This window comes from Ostrea edulis, chromosome 5 (genome assembly GCF_947568905.1).
Source record: "Ostrea edulis chromosome 5, xbOstEdul1.1, whole genome shotgun sequence".
NCBI lineage: Eukaryota > Metazoa > Mollusca > Bivalvia > Ostreida > Ostreidae > Ostrea > Ostrea edulis.
In genome coordinates, this window is record NC_079168.1 from 92,148,721 (window position 1) to 92,168,461 (window position 19,741).

Consider the following 19,741-nt stretch of genomic DNA (forward strand, 5'->3'; position numbering starts at 1 on the left):
TGAAATGCTCTTGCATTAAAAGGATTACTAGGTCCAACTATCAGAAACCATGGATGAATATTTTTTTTGCCATGTATGGAAATGATATTTTAAAGAAATTATATGACTTTGGAGATAGTTTTATTGTGGAACAATTACGTGTTAAAAGCAATGTTTTTTGGAAGGATGTTTTTAATGCTTGGTTTTTTTTTTTTTATTTGAAGACTAGTCAAAATCTTCCAAATATTAAAAATAACTTTCATAATATTCCAGTGTGGTACAATTCTAATATTAAAATTGCGGGAAAACCTGTGTTTTATGAGAAATGGTATGAAAAGAGGATTAAAGTTGTTCAAGATTTTTTTTGATACTGATTGTAACTTCCATATATCGTAGAAAAATGTCAGTGTTTATACAATATTCTAGAAGTGTAATGAAATACAATACCAGTATTACTGCAAAATATTTAAAATGTCTGTCAATTGATAGACACTCAACCAAACAAAATGTTAATCCATGTATGCCTATATTTTTTGAACCAGTTTTATTGCATGAAAGATGTTCTAATATTATTTACAATATTTTAAATGCAAAAGAAGATATCCCAACTTCTATGGGCAAGTGGAAAACTGAACTATCTTCATATGGAGTAGATGAAAAAATATTTCAGTGCAAGATGACATCTAGTGATTCTTCTGTTCAGTGGCTACAGTTTAGAATTTTACATAGAATTCTTCCTGTTGGTTATTATTTGAAAAACATTAGTGTTAAAACAAATGATCTCTGTAGATTTTGTACAAGTAATATTGAAACAATAACACATATTTTTACTTCTTGTAATAAGACCCAAACATTGTGGATTGAGATAAGTCTTCATATATATAGAAAATTTTCAGAAAGAATGGGTTTTAATGTGTCAAATATAATATTTGGTGAAATTCCACTGTCTTTAAATAATAAGGCTATAAACTTTATAATTCTATATGCTAAACAATAACGATCTAGTTCGTCAATACAACCTATCATTGGGTCAAATGCTGTCTGACGTGTTTCATACCGATTGTTAAGCCGTTCTTGGCACACTGATTTGACTGCGGATAACTCCGTTTACCTGATCGGGATATGGGGCGCACAGCGGGTGTGACCGGTCAACAGGGGATGCTTACTCCTCCTAGGCACCTGATCCCACCTCTGGTGTGTCCAGGGTTCCGTGTTTGTCCAACTATCTATTTTGTATTGCTTGTAGGAGTTATGAGATTGATCACTGTTCGTTATCTTCACCTTGCATTTATCTGTTTAATGCAGAATAAAGAACCAAATCTTGTTGGATTACTATGTCACTTAAAGTTTAAATATCATGTAGAGAAATATGCTGCAATTCAAACATTTAAAATACATAACTTTGATAAAATATGGATGAAGTAGGAAAATATTTTTGCAATTGATTAATTATTACTACATGTACTTGTCATTATTTTTAGTACATGTATTTTTGTTATTATTATTACTTTCACTATTGTACAGCAAGTAACCTAAACCACAGGGAGATTGAAGCATGTATGCATGTATGAAAGGTATGTTTGTATAAGTGTCTGATGTATTGTATGTGACCAAAAAAATAAATAAATTATAAAATAAAAAAACCAAAAAAAAAAAAAGAAAAACCATCTTTTGACGATTCGGATTTTTCTGATCTTGGTAAAATTGTAACAGGTGCAATAAAGTTGAACACAATGTCCTCAGCTGAAAAGATAAGTTATATTCAGAATCAACCCTTGCCAGACGATGTCGCCAAGTTAAAAACAGGTCGTGCTCAAACAACGAATACGGGTGAACTCAAAAAGACTTTATCATTTCAATCTTCTTGGAAGAATCAGTTTTCATGGTTAACCTTCAGCAAACTGTTAAATGGCGGTATGTGTAAGTTTTGTGTCATGTTCCCTCAGTCAGATGTCGAACATCAAAATACATTTGTTACGCCACCTTTTACTGCGTATAAGAAAACCCTTGGAAAAACATCTGCCCTTTTAAAGCATCAAAATTCAGAACACCGCAAGAGTGCTAAATCTGTTTATCACACAACCAAGATGACATCCGAAGTGACATCTTCGTCTCTTCCGTATAAACTCAATCAGCAAAATCAGGCACAGTATCAGCACAACATAAAGTTGCTTGAGAAAATAGTAGATGCGATCATTCTTTGTGGGAAACAAAATATTCCTCTCCGAGGACACAGAGATGATACCACAAGTGATTCCTCAAATAAAGGTAATTTCCTGGCAATATTACAGCTGTTGGCAAAGCATGATGAGCAGCTCTGGTCTCATCTACAAAAAGCAAAAAAGAATGCCTTATATACCAGCAAAACCATTCAGAATGAGGTTATCCAACTCATTGGAAATCACATCACAGGTAAAATTTTGAAGGGTTTACAAGGGAGGGGTTTTTATTCCATCATAGCCGATGAGGTAACTGACAAGTACGCTAACAAAGAAGTTTTAGTCTTGTGTCTCAGATTTCTAGATACTAGAGAACACCCTGCCATCATTGAGGAGGAATTTCTTGACTTTGCAAATATAGGCAGAACTACTGGGGAAACAATTCCTGATAAACTTATTGAAATCCTCCGCTTGCTTGCAATTCCGATGAGAACATGCAAGGGCAAGCATACGATAGTGCAGCAGCAATGGCATCGGAAAAACGGGGGTATCAGGGACGAATCAAGTCTCTAAACCAATTAGCTTTGTACATACACTGTCGGAGTCATGTATTGAATCTGAGCATCGCTTCAGCCTGCAAATTACCCCTTGTGAGGAATATAATAGATGTCCTTAATTCAGTGTTTATTTTCTTTGACAGTTCCCCTAAACGACAAGGGTTTCTTGAGACTATCATAGAAAATGGGTCTGTAGATTTTTCCAGAAAGAAACTAGTTGGACTCTGTAAGACTAGGTGGGTTGAGCGTCATATCTGCTTTGATGTGTTCTACACTATGTACAAGTTCGTCATCAAATGTCTGCAGTACATTCTCAATCAAAACCTTGATGAAAGTACCAGTGAAGACTGGTCTTGGGATAGACATTGTACTGTTATGGCTCTCATATCTATAAAAAGTAGTAAAACGACGCTGAGGCAGCCCTCATATCTATAAAAAGTAGTAAAACGACGTTGAGGCAGCCCTCATATCTATAAAAAGTAGTAAAACGACGCTGAGGCAGCCCTCATATCTATAAAAAGTAGTAAAACGACGCTGAGGCAGCCCTCATATTCTATAAAAAGTAGTAAAACGACGCTGAGGCAGCCCTCATATCTATAAAAAGTAGTAAAACGACATTAATGAAGCCTAATCTTCCATAAAAAGTGCGACGGCTGTTCGATATTTAATGTGTATTGTACCACAGCGCGATAACACTTTGCACGATTTCGTGGATGATGATACTTTTGAATAGCTCTAGTCAATGCCATTCCAACGGTATAAACACGAGTCTTCAGTTCCACATAGTTTCAAACTTATAATCATTTCAATAGAGCCAGTCGTTGCCCACTGTTGTAAAAATGGTTGGGAAACGGGTTGAGAATATTGAAGACATTAAAGCTTATATAAAAGTTCGCACAAAACTCGGTCATTCGGTAATGCAGATTTTTACTGAATTCGGGGAGGTTTCTGGGTCTGATGCTATCGTATGAAACAGTTCGTAGGTGGAGAAAGAAATTTCTGACTGGCACAGAGTCCATCAAAGATGCTGCAAAATCTGGCCGACCTGTGACTGTAACAGACAAGACAAATGTCTCAAAAGTCAGGGAAATAATTGAAAGTGATGGCAGATACACGATTAGTGAGATTGCCAAAGCTGTTGGCTTATCGCTATCGCGAGTGCATTTCATTTTGAAGCGTATTTCAAAGATTTCTGTCAGATGGATACCGCATATATTGACATATGGCCAAAAAAGGGTACGAGTACAAACCACTAAGCAATTGCTCAAAATGTTTCCCAAATCCAATCAAAGACAATTTGCAAACATTGTTACTGGTGACGAAATATGGGTTCATTATTTCGAACTAGTAAGAACAATTGGAAACAAAATATAGCTAACTAAACACGGTAGAAAGCCTGTAGTTGCCAAAAGAATCATAAGCACAAAGAAGGTTTTTATTTCAAATTCTTCTCATGTGATGGTATAGCCGTACAAATTCCGGTGCCGAACGGCAAAAGTGTTACAGGTAGGTATTACCGAGATGTTATACTAAAAAAGCTCGAGAAATATTATCACAAACGATGCCCTGTGTCAGTATTGAGGCATGTTCGTCTACTTCATGATAATGCTCCATCACATACATCTGAGCTTGTAAAGCAATTTTTGAAATCGGAGAAGGTTACCGTCTTGCCACAACCACCATACTCTCCAGATCTGGCCCCATGCGACTTTTTCCTTTTTCTAAAACTTAAAAAGTTCTTATCTGGTCGTCGTTACAAGTCTCGACAAGCGCTTGGCTCAGCCATCAGTCAGTGCCTCAGAAGTCTAACTAAATCAGCGTACCGTGACGCATTTCAGAAATGGATTCAGAGATTGAAATTATATATTTCAAACCGCGGAGAATACTTTGAAGGGATGTGGTGTTCATTTCACTATTTGAGTAGAATGCTTCTGAGATATCGTACAATACACATTACATATCGAACAGCCCTCGCAGTGAAACGACACTGCTGCGGCCCTCCTACTGTTGATAGTAGCACGGACACACAATTAACACATCAACTTGACATAAAAACCTATTCTACATACGAACTACAAATTTATTAATTACAGTACAATAGACATGTTGAATTAACTTCCGTTCTAAATTCTCACCATTGCTTTGTCATCACTCTCAAGTGTTTATCTAATTTGTTGAATATTCGATGAATTAATCACCCTTTTGTTAATTCAATTTTCTCCATCCTACGGAAGTGGTCAATAGATAAATGATAGACAGTTGTTTGTCTACTTCCGAGTAGGTGTAGTTTGAAGTTTAGCAAGGGGAAACCCTCTCTGATAATACAAAGTAATAAAGAATCATTTCATTGTATTATTTGTCATGTTGTAATTATGACCTCGCATGCCTAGTTTGTTCTCATTGTCCGGTTCCATGCAACCCATGGTGTGTCTTGCTTTGTTTTACCTACTGTGAGGCACAAGGGAAAACTTTTCAATGTACTCATATATAGTAAAAAGTAATACATGTAACACGTTTTCTATAAGAGATTATAGACAAGTTGTACTTCGTAGAATTTACACGTATTTATTCATAATTAGCACATCGTTCACAATCGTAAGTAAATGGCTACCATTCGTCGAAACCAAAAACATTGGAAATGTAAATATATAGACAATAATATTCAGCTGAGTACTGTCTAGAAAAGAATTTAAAAAGTAATGAAATAAGAGGCCCGTGGGTCTTAATCATACAACAAAAAATCTGAAAAGTATGGGATGTAGAAGATATACTTTTCAAAAGGAATTCCACCAGTGCGTTATATGAAGTTCATTTCTTCTAATGTTTCTCCTAAGTTTTTGAGCCAAAAGAATCTTTTTCAAGATTTTATCAATGACCTTGATCTTGACCAAATAACCATGACATAGGGTGGGATCATACGTCTCTCAAGCAATCACTGTACTTCTTCTGTTCTTCATTACAAAGTTATGACCAGGAACAGAGAGTTTTTACACAGTGAAGGTCTAGATCAGTAAAGAACATTTCGTCAAATTATAATCACGTGTACATGTCATTAAATCCGCTACCCACTACATCAACAAATTACAGTCACGTGTACATGTCATTAAATCCACTACCCACTACATTGTACATCAACAAATTACAGTCACGTGTACATGTCATTAAATCCACTACCCACTACATCAACAAATTACAATCACGTGTACATGTCATTAAATCCGCTACCCACTACATCAACAAATTACAATCACGTGTACATGTCATTAAATCCGCTACCCACTACATCAACAAATTACAATCACGTGTACATGTCATTAAATCCGCTACCCACTACATCAACAAATTACAATCACGTGTACATGTCATTAAATCTACTACCCACTACATTGTACATCGACAAATTACAGTCACGTGTACATGTCATTAAATCCACTACCCACTACATCAACAAATTACAATCACGTGTACATGTCATTAAATCCGCTACCCACTACATCAACAAATTACAGTCACGTGAACATGTCATTAAATCCGCTACCCACTACATCAACAAATTACAAATATTACAAGGGTTAATCAATATCTTAGCGTATAATAACATTAACGTGCACCCGGAACGTTTCGGCATGAATCCTATTATTTCGTGAAAAGTTGGCGTTCTATAACGATCCATGTTCTGCACGCTAAAATTCTCTAGAATGTAGGAACATTTTATCACTAACAAATATTTAGCTATACAATAAAGTGACATACTGTAGCTCCATTTGATCAATATTTCATTGCTACAATGCACGTACAAAGAACAAGAACTACAGACATGTCATATAGATGTTTTTTTATGTTTCTAGATTGTTCGGAGGAGCAATTTTTATTAGCGGCCTTGGTTTCCTGAATCTGGCATTCTTTATGAAGTACAGTCCAATAATAGCATTTGCGACCAGATTTCTTCAAGGCCTTGCAGAGGTATATTCTCTCTCTCTCTCTCTCTCTCTCTCTCTCTCTCTCTCTCTCTCTCTCTCATACAATACATCTCTTTCAATATTATAGGATTATTGAACTTATATTGATAGATACTGGCTGATAAATACTGGCCGGGTTGGGTTTGAAAGATTGGCATTCTTATGAGTGAATTTTCGCACAACCAACGAGTGCCAAAGTTCACCAATGTAAGTCATATAGCCCTTTCATGACATATTAGCTAAAAGTTGTTTTATGTTGATAATTTATCCATTTTCTCGTCAAGTTAGAAACTGAAGCATTATAGGCACTGATGTTAATGCGTGTAATATCAGGCAAATGTTGCGCACGTTTTCAACGTTCATCCAAAGACAATTTATATTTCCATCGTTTTCCCCCTTGATATCTTTACAAATTGTAATGACAGCCATATACACGAATTTTGATAAATATAGTATGTACTTTTAATTCAACGAGTAGTAATTCCGACAGAAATGAAAGTGAAATGTAAATATAAGGGGAAAAAAGACATATTTGAAAATACATGAGGTATGAAGTGCGATACTTCACGTTTGCATACTTTTCATTAGCGTTGACAGTCCATATCCTCATGTATTTTTTCAAAAATGAAGTTTATTTCTTAAGCATCGATCAATGCTAGTGAACTCTTTCAAATTGTGAATAATAACATATGCTGGACGTGAACTGTAAATCAGGATTAAAATATTACAAGTATTAACTGATACCTAATAGATGAAAAATCGAAACCGGCTACCCGAACTCACCAAACGATAGCTGGTCCGCGACTTAGGGTGCAGTATCAAAGTCGCATGTCACGAGATATTTTTGTGCAAAATTAATTCTTTTCAAGCCCAAAATAAGTTTGAATGTATTTGAAAGGAAATGTTTTGCTGGCAGACCATTTTTGTTTACATCTTAATGTGCAATATTAAATAACGTTAACTTGTACCTTGAACGTTTTGGTACGGATTCTATTATTTTACGAAGAGTTTGTGTTCAATAATGACCCAGACATTGCAGACTAAATTCTCTAGCATTTAAGAACATTTTATCACGAACTAATCATTAGCTATATATAACAGAAATGTATGTTCCATTCAAAGGGTGTATGTCAACCGGCTATGAGTTCTGTTGTATCCGCTTGGGCTCCGAAATCTGAACGAGCCAGAATAGTGGGGTTTTCATACTCAGGTAAATAATTGTTGCTGGTAACCTTACAAATATAAAAATTGTAATTTTCATAAAAGCTTTTAGCAATTAAATATAGTATTTCATCGAAATTCTTCATTTGCATTATATTTCTGATGTGTTGCGAGTTTTTGCTTGTGTTGGTGATATATACCGATACATGTTGAGCTACACCTGTGACAGTATCGCCCGTGTAACGATCGATCTACAGTTTGTGTCTTATCCTCCCTTACTGTGTGCATCGACTTTCAATGAAAGGTGAAGATAACGAACAGTGATCAATCTCATATCTCCTATAATCAATACAAAATAGAGAGTTAGGTAAACACGGACCCCTGGACACACCAGAGGTGGGATCAGGTGCCTAGGAAGAGTAAACGTCCCTTGTCGATCGGTCAGACTCGCCGTGAGCCCTATATCTTGATCAGGTTAAGTTTAACGGAGTTATCCATAGTCAAAATTAGTGTACCAAGAACTGCCTAACAATCGGTATGAAACAAGTCAGACAGCATTCGACCCAATGATAGGTTGTATTGGCAAAATAGATTGTTATAATGACCATATAATTTGCGAAATGCTGACTTCAAACGAGATTGTTGAAACCCCTGCACCATCAACTTGTTTGTCAGTACCCTGCCTCGATTTAAAAACTGATCATACGCAGAACAAGTTTTTGCGTATTGAATCAGTTGAGAGATATAAACACCATATGCAGATGATAATGAATATTGCTACATAAATATAAAAAGTTGGTGATGGAGAAGCTGAAATCATCCCGCTTATCATAAAGTTGACTTTTAGTTGGTTCAGTGGATTAATGCTTATGACTAGATTTGTTCTTCATGAGTTGAAATCCTGCATGGGATATAGTTTGCTGTATTTTTATTCTCTTACGATTTGGTATGTTTAACTATCTTAACAGGAATTTACTTGAGCGCATCTTTGGCGTCTGTCCTATCAGGGGCCGCCACCTGCTATGTCAGCTGGAACGCCGGACTTCTCCTCTACGGTAATATTTGTATGCAGTACTGTGAGTAGTGTGCATAATATACAATTAATGACATTTTCTCGATTTCACCGGGTTGGTTGAATATTGTACTCACAGGTAGTTAAAGCATCGTATTCACCGATAAAATGTCAATAATTGTTTTATTATATGATCGAATAATCTGAAACATTAAATTGGCAACTAGAGTCCACGAATCGATAACTGGTCTTTATCGTGCTACACTTGCAGTGTGACACGGGACCTCGGTATTTGCGGTCTCGTCCGAAGGACCGCCCCATTTAGTCGCCTCTTACGACAAGCAAGGGGGTACCGTGGACCTATTCTAACCTGGATCCCCACAGAAATCAAAGTCGCCATTCCTTTTCAATAAGTGCAAGACGATTTCATCAAGTGACCAAAAAGAAAAAAAAGATGATTAATTGTATTGATTTTAACATTCACCTCCTATTTTCGTCCGATGTTGGAGAAATTAAATCGTACAGGTTCCATTTGTCCTAAATGTAGGTTGTTTGATATCAGCTAATCGGAAAACACGGAATTCCTCGATTATAAAAGACCATTAATTAATCAATTAAGTGACGTCAGATGAATATTATGTAATGAGTGTTATGTGTTTGATATCATCTACATGCAATGTAATATCTAAGTTAGCCAAACTGATGAGTGGTCCTTTCCTGGTGGACCCAGGGCAGGATTAAGGACAATCCTCATCTGAAATTTAGCCATGCAGGATCCCTCCTCCCTGAGGTTTGTCCTGCATCTGTTAGGGACGTACATCAGTCTCCATTGAAACCTCACGGAATTACTACAATTACCCCAATCAGTTTTTTTTCAAATTTCCTAGGCCATCACGCACTGCGCGCATGAATATATTGCTTAGGACTTTGTGTTTGGGCCTCTTCACATCCTCGTTGTGTTTGAAATGACGTTTGCTTCCCCCCCCCAAGAAAAAACGTTCTCCAAACAATATAACAATACAAAGAGAGTTTATTTCAAATTATGAGCACTTAACAGATATGTTCGTTTTACAAAAGATCATAGTAAAATGTATTTATTCACATGATTTTTTTTCTCAAGCATCGCCTGCTATGCACTAAATGGACGAGTTCATTGTTGATTAGAGGGGTTGAAGGTTAAGACACACTACATAACACGCACAAGTCTCTTCATATAATAAATGAAGAACCAGAGTTTCTGCATATAGTAATCAAATAAACGAAAAAGTCCATTGAACCAATGTTAACTGCACAGATATAGTGACAATTACAGTGGATAATGTACTCTGATTTATAACACGAGGGCCGTTCAATATGTAATATCTCAAAAGCATTCTACTCAAATAGTGAAATGAACATTGCATCCCTTCAAAGTATTTTCCGCGGTTTGAAATACATAATTTCAATCTCTGAATCCATTTCTGAAATGCGTCACGGTACGCTGATTTAGTTAGACTTCTGAGGCACTGACTGATGGCTGAGCCAAGGGTTTGTCGGGACTTGTAACGACGACCAAATAAGAACTTTTTAAGTTTTGGAAAAAGTTCAGAGTCGCATGGGGCTAGATCTAGAGAGTATGGTGGTTGTGGCAAGACGGTAACCTTCTCCGACTTCAAAAATTGCTTCACAAGCTCAGATGTATGTGATGGAGCAGTATCATGAATTAGACGAACATGCCTAAATCCTGACACAGGGCGTCGTTTATGATAATATTTCTTGAGCTTTTTTAGTATAACATCTCGGTAATACCGACCTGTAACACTTTTGCCCTTCGGCACCGGAATTTGGACGGCTATACCATCATATGAGAAGAATATACAATAAAAAACCTTCTTTGTGCTTATGATTCTTTTGGCAACTACAGGCCTTCTACTGTGTTTAGTTAGCCATATTTTGTTTCGAATTTTTCTTACTGGTTCGAAATAGTGAACCCATGTTTCGTCACCAGTAACAATGTTTGCACACTGTCATTGATTGAATTTGGGGAACATTTTGCGCAATATTGCATAGCGGTTTGTACTCGTACCCGTTTTTGGTCATCTGTCAATATATGCGGTATCCATCTGGTAGAAATCTTTCGTACTTTCAAAATACGCTTATAAATGAAATGCACCTGCGATAGCGATAAGCCAACAGCTTTGGCAATATCACGAATCGTGTATCTGCCATCACTTTCAATTATTTCCCTGACTTTTGCCTTGCCTGTTACAGTCACAGGTCGGCCAGATTTTGCTGCATCTTTGACGGACTCTGTGTCAGTCAGAAATTTCTTTCTCCACCTACAGACTGTCTCATAAAATATCTTATCAGATCCATAAATTTCCCCCAATTCAGTAAAAATCTACATTACTGAATGACCGAGTTTTATTCGAACTTTTATATAAGCTCCAATTTCTTCAATTTTACAACAGTGGTGAACGACTGGCTCTATTGAAATGACTATAAGTTTAAAACTATGTGGAGCTGAAGGATCGCGTTTATTCCGTTGGAAAGGCATTGAATAGAACTATTCAAGAGTATCATCATCTAGGAAACATGCAAAGCGTGTAGAATGAACATGACATATTGAATAACCCTCGTATTTACCCCTTTATCTAGTGGATATCACTTCTACAATAAATTATTTGTATTCCATAGTAGGTGTTCCTGCGCCACGTGACGTAATATGCATAGGAACTTGATCAGGATGACCGAATTCCCCCAAAATTGTAAAGATTGATGGAAGTGGCACGGGTGTTGTTAAATTCTCCAAATTTTGAAAACAATCTATACGTGAAGTAATTAGTGACGATCGAGGGAACAGGCCTGTCATTTTCATTATCTAGCCTCGTTATCGTCTTGAAAAAGTGAAACAGACTGCAGCTCGGCGTTGCATACACCCCTGATCATCTTTTGTATCGATCGTAAAATATCTCAATGATCAAGGAAACAAAAATACATTGGGAAAAAACACACATCACATTAGGTGACATGAACTAAAATCGTTTTTCTTAAAACTCAAAATGAAAACCGTTTTATTGAAACCCCTCCGTCATAATTGATCATGTCATGCTGTGTAGATATTTGAGAGTGTTAGAAAACCCGTTAGTTCACATTAGGAAGCGAACACACTAAGATCTTTTATCACATATTTACCCCTTTATCAAGTGGATATCAACTTTCCAACTCCATGCACCAAATGAATCCGGGATACGCCACATTCAACTGCACACAAAACGATTCAATCACTTTTTTTTTTTATATACAGATGCAAGAAATACAAGCGCATCTTATACTATCATATGAAAGCTCCACGACCCTCCATATCACAGGAAACGTAAAAATTCTTTGAATAATGATATACATGTTGGATAATTCATCGTCAGCATCATCTTCGCTAGCCAAGGGTTTACGATCCGCTCCGCTTCTCTACAACTCTTGGCTGCGTTAGCAGGATTTTCGTGACAACAATTTCCAGCACACATTGTATGATTGGATGCAGGCCAAGTCCCCTGCAGAGAGCGTGTTACATCAGAACACGTGTACGACGAAGGAATGTGAAAACAATTAGTTATTTCTTTAAAACGCTTCCATTTTTAAAATCAGATTTTCATAGTCTCCATACAACATGGTGGTGTGTAAACTGTGCAATGGGGCTTTGCATACGAAAAAAAGTTAATTGATTTTAAGTGATTTACATATATAACAGTGTAACTCACTAGTTACAGCTATTTTTATTTTAACAACACACAAAGTGTAGTTGAAAAACGCATTTTCATTGGTTGAACATGATGTAAACCAAACAGTTTGTTTTCTCCATCCGCTAGAGGACGCCACTCAAAGCTACAAAAATTGTTCTAACGCAGCCAATGGTTGTAGAGAAGCGGAGTGGATCGTAAACCCTTGGTTAGCGAAGATGCGTCAACATTCACACATCCAAAAAAAAATTTTAAAAAAATTAAAAATTTGGATGACTGACATATTCACGAATAATCACACAATTTCAAAGTAACACGTTCTAAGATGTAAATGTTTTTCTCATTTAAAATTATCTTATATAAATGATACTTTGTGACAGTCAATACTCATTTTTATTTATAGTTTGTAGCAGTGTAATGTTAACGTCACGAATGTAGTTCGGGTTGAAGTAAACAAAACAGGATAGGTCGGATGGAATAAAATACCTACAGAGTGTATACTTATAAATTAACAAATTTTGCCAATAAACTCCGAAACGCTTGCTCCAGAGTTACTGCTTGCACCTTTAATATTGTTTCATATGTGAGGTGAAGTCCGTAAGCTATGATAGAATCTTACTTGATCAGTAAATATCGTAAAATTAATTAAAACCCTACTTTCGTTTTCGATAAACTACCTGAGCTGAAATAGCAAAAATGAGAGAATAGTGGCGGACAGGCTTCAAAGTCAAATGGCGGATCTAAGCCAGTTTTTTTTAATGACAACTTTAGATAATACGATATGAAGTAAATCTGTTGTTTATCGATGCTTGATTTTTTTTATCTTACAGAAGAAATAAGTTTTGATAATTGTTGAATAAATAAAATATGCCTGTTCGTTTCTTCAATCCTCATCGAAATTTCCAGAACGAGGCAACATCATAGACACTTAGGTCTACAACCAATCGCGCATTCTCGGGCCTTTCCGGCAAGCCGAGAAGTTGCGATTGGTTTACAGCATGATATCAGCATAAAATTATATAGGTGTTCAGTGTTAGTTATACTTATAATAGTTTTGACTAGGCCCATATTTATCATTTTATGGAGATTTATAATTATATTACTTTTTTATTTTATCTGTGATTATAGAAGTCACTGTTACGACTTTTTCTAATAATTTATAAACAGTTACTGATATGTACAAACACATGGATAAACATGAAGAAAGATTTTATTTTGGTTGAACATGTAATGTGATGACAAAAAACTTGAAAGTAATAAGTAGAAATCTGTCCAATATGTCAGATATCGAATGGCCAGAGGCTGTTATGGGAAGTTTGGCTGTTATGGGAAGTTTGCGCCCTATAACTTTAAAGTTAAAACATTTTACCGAAATTAAGTGTAGGTTGTACACTACCTGACAAAGTCCAAGAAATCAGCCCACCGTTTACAATATGGCAGTTTTTCTGTTTGTCATCCTTATAGTGCATTATGTTTTCGATTATTGCGTTTGACGAGAAGAAACAACGTGTATTCATAAATTTGCTCTTAAATTGTCTCACTGGACAAAAACCACCATTATAAACACATTCGCAATACTGAGTTTGAAATAATGAACAACCGTTCATGTTGTCTTTGGTCAACTATCGGCATAACGGATAACAATTGCATTAGTGAAATCGTTATCTAATTTTCAATACAGAAAGAGATAATTTATGTTACATAAGGAACATTTAATTTGGAGCTCCAAGTGACTTCCTAACCATCAAGTTTTATTTACTGTATATATGAAAGGTGAAGATAACGAACAGTGATCAATCTCATAACTCCTATAAGCAATTTAAAATAGAGAGTTGGGCAAACACGGAGCCCTGGATATAGCAGAGGTGGGATCAAGTGACTAGGAGGAGTAAGCATCCCATGTCGACCGGTCACACCCGCCGTGAGATATATATGATATCAATGAAAGGCAAAGATAACGAACAGTGATCAATCTCATAACTCCTATAAGCAATACAAAATAGATAGTTGGGCAAACACGGACCACTGGGCACACCAAGGGTGGGATCAGGTGCCTAGGGGGAATAAGCATCCCCTGTCGACCGGTCACACCCGCCGTGAGCCCTATATCCTGATCAGGTAAACGGAGTTATTCGTAGTCAAAATCAGTGTGCCAAGAACGGCTTAACAATCGGTATGAAACACACCAGACAACATTTGACCTAATGATAGGTTGTATTAATATGATATCAATAAATATAACATTACTAATGCACGCAATTATTCAAGTTTTTTCCATAAATTCATTTGAATTAAAGATGTTGTTCATTCAATTCATGTACACAACAATTCAAACACGCTTTATGCAATATTATTTAGTTGTGATTTCCTGTGCTTGCGCGGGGTTTCATCTAGTGTGATAAAAAGAATCTCCTCTGGTCTGTGGTTGGCTCGGGGATAGAAAACACACAACTCGTTAGATAATAATCATATCCAACCAAAAACTATGGGAGATCCTATACACAGTGTATATACCGTATTTTTTTCTTTGAATGCTTGAAAAAGTTAAACATCCCAGATTACATTCTGTACTTTGAATGATTTCACCTGCCTTCGTCTTGGATCAGAAATCTAAATGATTGTACAAAGTAACATTTATTCTTAGGTTTAATCTGTACATACTATCTAATAAATGTACGTTTTAGATTCTAAATTTGTAGTCCGTCGCTGTTGTTTTACTTAAAACTTGTATAGTGAAAACACCGAAGATGTAGCCAAAAACATGGGCGGGGGGGGGGGGGGGGGGATGTGTACAAAGATTCTATCTATACTTCGGGGACTTCGAGTTTTGTGCATGTGAATTAACACATAGAGCGACTATGAGTAGTGTGCCTTATGGTGACATATTTCTGCCATCACTTGTCAGATAATAATGTCGACTTGTCAGATAATAATGTCGACTTGTCAGACAATTATGTCGACTTGTCAGATAATCATGTCGACTAGTCAGGTAAATATGTCGATTTGTCAAATGACAAGGCGACAAAAATCATTATGTCGATTTTTCAGAACATTATGCCGACTTTTTAGATCTTTATGTCGGCTTGTCAGAACAGTATGTCGACTTGTCAGATCATCGTGGTGTTAAATGGATGGCACATATTGGACGGGAAAGTATTTTTACGGTTACTGAATACTTTTTTAACGTTTTAATATTTGACAAGTTTTACATGTATAAGTCGACATAATCAACTGACATGTCAACGTCATTATCTGACAAGTGATGGCAAAAATATGCCACCATAGCGCTTACTACCACTTATTCTGATACTGAACACTGAAGTCAGGTATTAATTAATTTACGACATACAGAAAGAGTGTGTCTATTTTTTTTGTTGTTGGTCTGATGAATAACTGTACTTTGTTTAAACAACATTATCACTACCATCCTCGGCAACAAATCCTGGATTCGCCCCTGAAAAACGTTGACCTTTCACCTTGACTTTAAATCTCTATTTTCAGTCGAACAATTATATGTGATTAGCTCAAAGAAAATGCAAATATCATTTCTAAATCATATAAAAGTCCAAAAAATTACTTTGTGAAACACCACTCTGACTCTACCCACAAGTACTCTGAAGTTGATATCAAAAGTATGCTGGAGTTCCTCATTGAAAATATCTACGTAGTCTTTAGTGATCAGGTCTTCCAACAGTCTGTTGGAATTCCCATGGACACGAATTGTGCTTCTTAATTAACTAACCTGTATTTATATTCTGATAGAAAAGAATTTATTCAAAAGCTTCTACATGAGAAGGAAAAATATCTTGTTGTGGCCTTCAACTCGACATTTAGATATATCGACGACGTTCTATCAATTAACAATATTCATTTTCATGCTTCGTATTTGGATATTTCATTGAATATAGATGTTAAACATTCCTTCCTGCTGTGGTCTTTAGCACTCTGCACAGGTAAAAATTTATGGTACTTAGCGTAAACTTGGTGACGTCTCTATCAAATGAAAAATTCTAGAACAGGGCAACATACAAACCGACAAAACAAATCCTCTGTTCAGCTGTGTCTTGCTACAATAATATTTCAAACATGTGCTCACCTTTAGAAAATGTGAGCAAATTATTTTGTCAATGGGGAAAGTACATGTAAACGTTCGAGTGTAGTAAAAATTGCTAAAGAATGTAGACTCATTATAAGGTCCCTTTCACCTAAACGAGCATTTTGACTACCTGAAACAACATGCCATCAGCTGAGGTCATCCAGTACATGGCATTGTATTGACCAGTATTTGATATTTTTATTTTAGCAAACGAAAGAACACCACGACAAAACAAAGAAAAAACCCAAACAAAAACAGACCCCCCCCCCCACCAACATTATAAATGCGTTGTATTTGTCTGTCGTTTTGCAGGCTGTCTGGGCATTGTGATGTCCTTAGTGTGGATCTGTACAGTGTATGACAGCCCATCACAACACCCATCACTAAGTAAGGAGGAAAGTCTCATCTTCCAGAAAGAAGGTTCCAATATCCGCATGGCGTCTGCAGTCGTGGTGAGATTTTGTATATTCCAAGGAAACAATACTGTAATTCTTAGTAACTAGTAAAATAAGATTTCAAACTATCAGTACATATTTTATACAGGCTAAACGCATTCCCTGGAAGGGGATATTCACGTCACTTCCTGTTTGGACATTATTTCTGACTAATTTTGCGAGATCCTGGGTTTTTGCTACAATAGTTACGGAAATACCGCAGTATTTTGCTGATGTCTTTGGACTCAATGTGGCAACGGTAATTACTAGACTAGCTACACACAATCAAATACACACTTCCCAGTAGTGCATTATATATATATATATAAGCGTTTCTAAAGTTCCGCTATTTTCTTTCTTTCAGATTGGATTCCTAACAGCTTTTCCGCCGATCATGACGTCTGTTTTTGTAATATTTAGTGGAATTCTTTTTGACAAATTAATTAAAAATGAGAAAGTCTCAGTCACCGTAGGTAGAAAAATGGCAATTCTAATTGGTAGGTATACCACTGTCGATATTTCGAGGTTGTCAATGGATGTTATATAGATATATCTAGCAATCAGGATTTTATGTTACCTACACACATTCACTAATGACAATAAGGATTTTATTATAACCTTTTTGTACTTTTTTGTTAAAGGATTTGGATCTGAGGCCACTACTCTTTTGGCTTTAGCTTTTATTAGAAATTACTATGCTGCATTTGTCTTATTGGTTATTGGAGAAGGACTAGCGGGCTTTGCAATGGCTGGTATGACCATGTACACTAGAACTGAGAATTTGTTGTATAAAAATGGGAAAGCCAAGTAAACCAACTGTGAACAAATATCTAAATGAAATAGCAATGAATACTTGTTATTACTATTCTATAAATTTTATGAAACAGAATATGAAATATTTGATTTTTTGTTGCTGTTTCAGGATATAAAGTAAACCCGGTAGACTTGGCCCCACAGTATTCCAGCATTCTGACGGGAGTAGTGAGATTCGGAGTGTTGGGGGCCACTGCCAGCACGGCCCTGGCTGGATCCCTCAGACAAAAGGTAAAGGAAACATAGATAAAGTATATCTAAACAATGGGCCACATCGCTCACCTGAGTCACCTTGGCGTATATCTGAAGACTTTACATATTTTTGCATGTAAAACCTTAGCCCCTATTGTGGCCCCAACCTACCCCTGGAGGCCATTATTTTTACAAACTTGAATCTGCACTTTTTCAGAAAGCTTTCATGTAAATGTCAGCTTCTCTGGCCCAGTGGTTCTTAAGAAGATTTTTAAATGACCCCACCTTAATTTTGCATTTTTGTGATTATCTACCCTTTGAAGGGGGCATGTCCCTTCATTTGCACAAACTTGTAAGCCATTCACCCAAGAGTGCGTTGTGCCAAATATGGTTGAAATTGACCCTGTGGTTCTGGAGAAGAAGAAAATGTGAGAAGTTTACAATGACGACGATGACAGACAGAGCTCACTTGAGCCCTCAGCTCAGGTGAGCTAATAAAAGGTAATGGAACACCAGTTCTGTTAACGCCTTACCGCTAAATGATTGTAAATGTTTGTACAAACAAAACTGTAAATGAAACATCAGTATTCTATACAATCAAATTCTGTAATTCACAGATTACTGAGAGTATTTACTGTACAGATTACTGAGAGTATTTACTGTATAGATTACTGAGAGTATTTACTGTATAATATAGATTACTGAGAGTATTTAATGTATAATATAGATTACTGAGAGTATTTACTGTATAATATAAATTACTGAGAGTATTTACTGTATAGTTTACTGAGAGTATTTACTGTATAGATTACTGAGAGTATTTACTGTATAATATAAATTACTGAGAGTATTTACTGTACAGATTACTGAGAGTATTTACTGTACAGATTACTGAGAGTATTTATTGTATAGATTACTGAGAGTATTTACTGTATAGATTACTGAGAGTATTTACTGTATAGATTACTGAGAGTATTTACTGTATAATATAGATTACTGAGAGTATTTACTGTATAATATAGATTACTGAGAGTATTTACTGTATAATATAAATTACTGAGAGTATTTACTGTATAGTTTACTGAGAGTATTTACTGTACAGATTACTGAGAGTATTTACTGTACAGATTACTGAGAGTATTTACTGTACAGATTACTGAGGGTATTTACTGTACAGATTAGTGAGAGTATTTACTGTACAGATTAGTGAGAGTATTTACTCTATAGATTACTGAGGGTATTTACTGTACAGATTACTGAGAGTATTTATTGTATAGAGTACTGAGAGTATTTACTGTACAGATTACTGAGAGTATTTACTGTATAGATTACTGAGAGTATTTACAGTATAATATAGATTACTGAGGGTGTTTACTGTATAGATTACTGAGAGTATTTACTGTATAATATAGATTACTGAGGGTGTTTACTGTATAGATTACTGAGAGTATTTACTGTATAATATAGATTACTGAGGGTGTTTACTGTATAATATAGATTACTGAGAGTATTTACTGTATAATATAGATTACTGAGAGTATTTACTGTACAGATTACTGAGGGTATTTACTGTATAGATTATTGAGAGTATTTACAGTATAATATAGATTACTGAGGGTGTTTACTGTATAGATTACTGAGAGTATTTACTGTATAATATAGA

The 19,741-nt window shown here is 35.9% G+C and overlaps 1 protein-coding gene and 1 long non-coding RNA gene across 2 annotated transcripts in view; one reads left to right on the top strand and one right to left on the bottom strand.

Moving 5' to 3' along the window:
- LOC125649366 (vesicular glutamate transporter 3-like) overlaps nt 1-19,741 on the top strand; it is a 33,598-nt gene that overhangs the window by 9,351 nt on the left and 4,506 nt on the right. Inside the window, exons 4-11 of the mRNA XM_048876859.2 lie at nt 6,544-6,658; nt 7,777-7,864; nt 8,784-8,870; nt 16,952-17,091; nt 17,183-17,332; nt 17,438-17,570; nt 17,715-17,825; nt 17,996-18,117. Of these exons, the coding sequence (XP_048732816.2) occupies nt 6,544-6,658; nt 7,777-7,864; nt 8,784-8,870; nt 16,952-17,091; nt 17,183-17,332; nt 17,438-17,570; nt 17,715-17,825; nt 17,996-18,117 (946 nt within the window). The remainder of the gene's footprint in view (nt 1-6,543; nt 6,659-7,776; nt 7,865-8,783; nt 8,871-16,951; nt 17,092-17,182; nt 17,333-17,437; nt 17,571-17,714; nt 17,826-17,995; nt 18,118-19,741) is intronic.
- LOC130046690 (uncharacterized) lies at nt 1,718-12,627 on the bottom strand. The gene is made up of 2 exons (XR_008795694.1): nt 12,002-12,627; nt 1,718-2,306 (listed from the first exon to the last, which is right to left on the bottom strand). It is a non-coding gene; the product is annotated as an uncharacterized LOC130046690 (long non-coding RNA).